The 5689-nt window shown below is 45.8% G+C and overlaps 1 protein-coding gene across 6 annotated transcripts in view; it reads left to right on the top strand.

Moving 5' to 3' along the window:
- Pld1 (phospholipase D1) overlaps positions 1-5689 on the top strand; it is a 194759-nt gene that overhangs the window by 88906 nt on the left and 100164 nt on the right. For all 6 annotated transcript variants that reach the window (XM_055625940.1, XM_055625944.1, XM_055625943.1 and 3 more), the window contains 2 exons: positions 2273-2331; positions 3666-3758. In XM_055625940.1, the coding sequence (XP_055481915.1) occupies positions 2273-2331; positions 3666-3758 (152 nt within the window). The remainder of the gene's footprint in view (positions 1-2272; positions 2332-3665; positions 3759-5689) is intronic.

Here is a 5689-nt window from a genome sequence, read left to right on the forward strand (position 1 = left end):
GTGTGTGTGTGTGTGTGTGTGTGTGTGTGTGTGTGTGTGTGTGTGTGTATGAAGTTTAGGCACATGAGTTTCACCACATACTCATGGAGGTCAGATGTCTGCTCTCTCCTTCTACCATGGGACCTTGGGGTCAAGCCCAGGTCCTTAGGCCAGTGCAACAAGTGCCTCTGCCCATTGAGCTATCCTGGTAGCCCCTGGGTGGGTTTTTTGAAGCAGGGTCTCACTATGTAGCCTTGGCTACTCTGGAATTCACTATATAGACCAAGTTGGCCTTAAACTTTTAGTAATCCTCCTGCCTCAGTTTCCTGAAGAAAATTCTCAATTTTAAATTAGCACACACGTGACATGGCTCAGTGGGTGAAAGCGCTTGCTACCAACCCTGATGTTCAGGACTCACACACACACAGTAGAAGGAAAGGAGCCATTCCCAGAAGTTGATGACAGGCACGTACACGCACACACCAAATAAACAAAAGTTATTTTTGAAAAAGAAAATATCTATATATTAGTGAACATGTGGTTCCCTTGGTTTTTTGATTGTTCTTGACAGTGTCTCATGGTAGCCCAGGCTATCCCCATGCTTGCTATGTAATAGAGGATGAACTTGGCTGAGACCAAAGTCTGGAATTACAGGCATGAGGTACCACACCTGTTTACTGTTTGTTGTTTATTGTTGTTGTTGTTTGTCTTTGAGACAAGGGCTTGCTGTGGAGACCAGGCTGCCCTGTAACTTTCTGAGTGTTGGGGTTACAGATGTGAGTACCCCATTCTGGGCTTGCTTTCCATGGATCATTGCTTCCATGTCTTATTCTTCTGTTCCTAGTTCTGTGATGTTAGACAAATTAACTGTGACTTAATGATGGCTTCTTCAGAGGAAAACCAGGCTAGACATTATCTGTCTGCTCCTTGGAGATAAACTGAGAAGCTATGGTTTAGGATTATAAAAAGATTTTGGATCTCACATTGATAGTCTGTCATTTCTAAGTAACTACTTTCTCCAACTGAATTTTTTTTTTTCTCTGAAAATCAGACAAAAAAATGGGCAGTGCTGAGTCATCGTGTTTTATATGAGAAATGCAAACCAAAGACCTGGACTTTTAGAATCCTTAATTTTCAAATTGCTGTGTGTAGATATATTCAGTGGGGCATTTAAAAAAGTTACTTAAGTCCTTTTAAATTTGAAAAACCTACTTTCTTCAGGAAAGATGCTCAAGAGTTGGTTGATGCTTAAAAGTCCTGACAGATCTGAGACAGTTCTTGTTTTTCTTTCAATACTGGTATTAGATATTTTTAAACACATATAAATATTTTAAGGAAAAATGGCTGTTTCCTTTGTTAATCCCAGTTACAAACCTGGTGCTCCTTCCTCTGAGGGTACAGCCCCACCCCCACCCTGCTCTGAAGGTTTTTTAAAATATATTTTTATTACAATTTATTCACTCTGTATCCCAGCTGTAGCCCCCTCTCTCACCCCCTCCAAATTCTTCCCTCCCTCCCTCATCTCCTCCCATGCCCCTATCTCAGTCCACTGATAGGGGAGGACCTCCTCCCCTTCCACCTGACCCTAGTTTATCAGGTCTCATCAGGACTGGCTGCATTGTCTTCCTCTGTGGCAAGTCTGTACACCCCTAGGGGAGGTGATCAAAGAGCCAGCCACTGAGTTCATGTCAGAGATAGCCCCTGTTATGGCTGTCCTGTGGCTGGCTGCTTCTCCCACAGGACTCTGTTGCTTGTCCAATTACCCATCTCCTCCGCCCCCCCCCCCCCCCCCCCCCCCCCCCCCCCCCCATTCCTGGGCGAATGTCTTCTCTGTCAAGTTTTTGTATTATTTCTAATTTGCTATTAGGATGCAAGGGATGATCTTGAACTTCTGAACAGAGACCTGTTTGTGAGCTGCTGCCGACAGAACCAGGGACTTTGCGCTGGCTGAGCCAGCACTCTACCAAAAGAGCCACATTCCCAGCTTATCTTTTTTTTCCAATCTGGCCGTTGCTGACAGGGTCCAAGGATCCTCTTTTCAGCTCCCAAGTGCTGTGTGTCAGGTTTGCACTACCACGCTGGGCCCGTAAGCTTGTACTTAGCCCTTTCTCTGTGCGGTGCTGTTGTTATTGACCTCTCTAGTCTGTGGAGTAAGCCAACACGTTCATACCCAGTAGCACCTAATACATGGCTTTTGTAACCCACAAACGTCGTCTTCTTTTTCTTCCTCCTTTACTTCTGATTTATTTTATTTTCTAAAGTGTTTTTGTTTGTTCTTTTGTTTTTGTTTTAGACAGAGTTCCTTGATGTAAGCCAGCTGTCTTTCATCCATGATTTGGGACCAAAGGGCCTGTAAGTTCCAGGGCTGGGTCTTTGCAGACAGATGTAAAGAAGCTGGTGGGTATGAATGCCTTATGTAGCAGCTGGTGACAATGATGAGCCTGCCAGGCCTTCCATGGGCTTCTCCCTCCAGACAGAACTAGAGTGACTTGCTCATGGGAAGCAAAGTGGCCCCTACAGGAAGCAGTGGCTGCAGCTCGCCCATCTTTCTGGTGTGCTAACAGCAGCTCCCTGTAACCCAGCAGTGGGAATGTTCAAAACATACAGTATTCTCGCAGGAATGAGAGCTCAAACACGCAATGTGCCATCACCCAACCATGTATGCAAGCTACTTATAGCTCCTCTAGATAATTATTTTTAAAATAATACCTCGTGACGTATGTTGTATAAATAGATAGGGAATTTATCAGTGACTATGTTTCCTTCCCAATACTAGGGCTTGCTCATATAAAGAGCTTACCTTTTAAGTGATTTTTAATTAATTTTAACTATGTGGACATGCATGTTTGTGTGTGTGCGTGTGTGTGTGTGTGTGTGTGCGCGCGCGCACCTCCACAGAGTTCAGAAGGGGGAATGGGATCCCTGCAGTTGGACTTACAGGTGGCTGTGAGTTGACCAATGTGGGTGCCGCGTCCTCAGCCAGAGCATTGATCGTTCCTACCCACTGAGCCATCACTCCAGCCCCGGAGCTCACAGTTTTCATCTCAGTCAAGAGCAATGCTAATAGTTATTTCAAAATAATTTTCCTTTTCTCAAGTTACTGTTATTGCATATCCTTCAAACTCAGGATACTAGATTTTGATTTGACACAGAGTCTCATGGCTTGCCTGGAACTCTTTTTATGTAGCTGAGGACGCCCTTGAACTACTGATTCATCTGTCTGTACCACCCAAATGCTGGGCTGATAGGCATATGCTACCATGCCCCGCTGAAAATATCACTGCTTGGTAGCCAGCAGCTCTGCTCTCCTTTCTTCATTTGGCTTGGTTGATACAGCCGTGTGTAAAGCCATGTAAAAATGTGCTGGACTCAGAGGAGGGCACTCCCCATCTCAGTTGCAGCCACATGCCATCTCAGCTGTACCCCTAGTGGCTACAGGGAGGATTTAGCACGAAGGTACATTGTGTTGAAGAATCTCTGGCCCACAGGTGTGGAAAGGGCTACGTTTGGCCAAACTGCCTGTAAGAGTCTCTGCTGGCATGCCCACCCTGACAAAGAGAGCATAAGCAAGTGGGGGAGGGGTGCTATGTGAGAGTCGGTTTATGTAGCTCCGCGCTGTGAGGCTGAGCAAGCCAAGTTTGAACTGTGAGTGTGAACATGATGGCTTAATGTGATATCTTCTTCAGGGAAGGGATGATCATGAAAAGATCTGGGGGACACAGGATCCCAGGTTTGAATTGCTGTGGCCAGGGAAGAGCCTGCTACCGGTGGTCAAAAAGGTAAGACTTGGGAGTTCTGTGTGTTTGACCGAGTAAACTGAGCTTTTGGGTCCTTACATACTAGCTCTGCTTGGTTGTTTTGTCTTGAGATCTAGCCCAGTCTGAACTCAGTCATCATCTGGTCTAGGCGAACCCTGAACTCCTGGTACTCCTTTCTGTATTTCTCAAGTGGAGCATTACAGATCTTACCATCACGCCCAGCTCTCAAACCTGACCTGTACCTGCTTAGAATATGAGCAATGTAAAAGAAATCCAGAGACTCCCGCTTGAGTTGTCTTCTCGCCCTAAACTGTGAAGAGCCCCGGGGAGAGGCTGAGCTAAGGACCTCAGGGTACCAGGGAGCTTGTTAGACAGATGTTGTGAGGAAGCAGTGGGGGGAAGACAGGGAGAAAGAACAGGGAAGGGGACCCCAGAGGATCATGGATAACACAAGTTAGCCATGCTCGAAGAAAGAGGGTGGAGTTGTAGGGCTTGGCTCCTGCACCAAGCCTTTGGCCTGTCTGGAGGTGTTTTCCCAGCATCCTGTGGCCCTGCTGACTTCTCTTCCCCTTTCGCCTAAGTCATCTGCTATGTGCCAGCCACAGCTTTCCACACTTAAGCTTCAAACCCTAGGGATTTTTTTTTTTCTTCTGAGAGACTCTGGGCTGCCAGACCAGGCTGGATGAATCAGTGGAGCCATTAGTGGGTCCTGATTCTGGTCAGCACCACCTTGGATGATTCAGACATGCCAGGAACGAATGATTGAAGGAATCAGTCAACAACTGAACAATGTGACAGTGGGCATGCTGTCACCTACCAAAGCAAAAAACACTCTAAAGTGATTCGAGCATCATTCGTTGGGTACACATAATACATGCACACAGCAGGAGAACTCAGCCTTTAAAGTAAACTTGTGACCGAAAACTTACTGAAGCTGCTAGCCGCTGTAGGAGCAAGCCCTTGGGCTCACGGAGCTCTGAGGAAAATGAGGCTGTATGTAATTGAAGAAGCAGCAGAAGCGCTGTAGATCTGAGTTGTGATGAGAGCGCTCTGGGAAGACCCAGGCACTGTGGTGGCAAGGGGCATGGGCTTGCAACATTCACTGAAGCTCTGGGAACCCAGTCAAATGTCCTGAGGACCAGTTCTGAGATCTGTTCCCCCGGAGGTGGGCTGACAATGGACGACAGGGCAAGACGTTTCTACTGATGTAGACTTTGGAAGGAATCATGTTTCAGTTGAAAAGACTAAGATTGTTCCTGGAAGGAAATTTTGTCATTTTAAATTTGGCAAAAGTTTGGGTGGAGACTACAGACAGCTCACCTCTGTATTTGCATGTGCTGAGTCACAGCTGAGGACTCAGCACATGTCATCAGTCTTCAGAGAACACTCTTGGTGTGGAAGGATTCCATACAGGTTGAGGGCCCGGCTTTAGAACAATGGGAGTTACTTCTAAAGGTGGCATTCATTCACAGTGCTTAGTTTTCAATTTTTAAACTTTTGGCTGCTCATGGTAGTGCTTGCCTTAAATTCTAACACTCAAAAGGCTGAGATAGGCAAATCTCTGATCTTGATCTATATAATGAGACCCTGCCATTTTTTAATTAAAAAAATTTGTAACCTATCAAAAGCATTCTAATCACTTCTTTTTCTGGATGGACAAGTTGAAGTAGCGCAAATAGGGCCTGTGAACCTCCATTCAAGTCTTATCGTGGCCTTGTTTCAAAGCCAGCTCAAAATGGACAGAGGAAAGTTTTAAGTGGGAACTACCACCACCCCCATTTTTCAGACAGTCTTCCTCAGTATCACAGGTTGGATTGGAACTCACAGCAATCCTCATGCATTGGCCTCAAAAGTTTTGGGATTATAGGTAGGCGTCAGCTACTAAACTCTGCCAAGAGGTCTTTCTCTTTCTTTCTTTCTTTCTTTCTTTCTTTCTTTCTTTCTTTCTTTCT

This window comes from Psammomys obesus, unplaced genomic scaffold (assembly GCF_907164565.1).
Source record: "Psammomys obesus unplaced genomic scaffold, mPsaObe1.curated_primary_1811, whole genome shotgun sequence".
Classification (NCBI taxonomy): domain Eukaryota; kingdom Metazoa; phylum Chordata; class Mammalia; order Rodentia; family Muridae; genus Psammomys; species Psammomys obesus.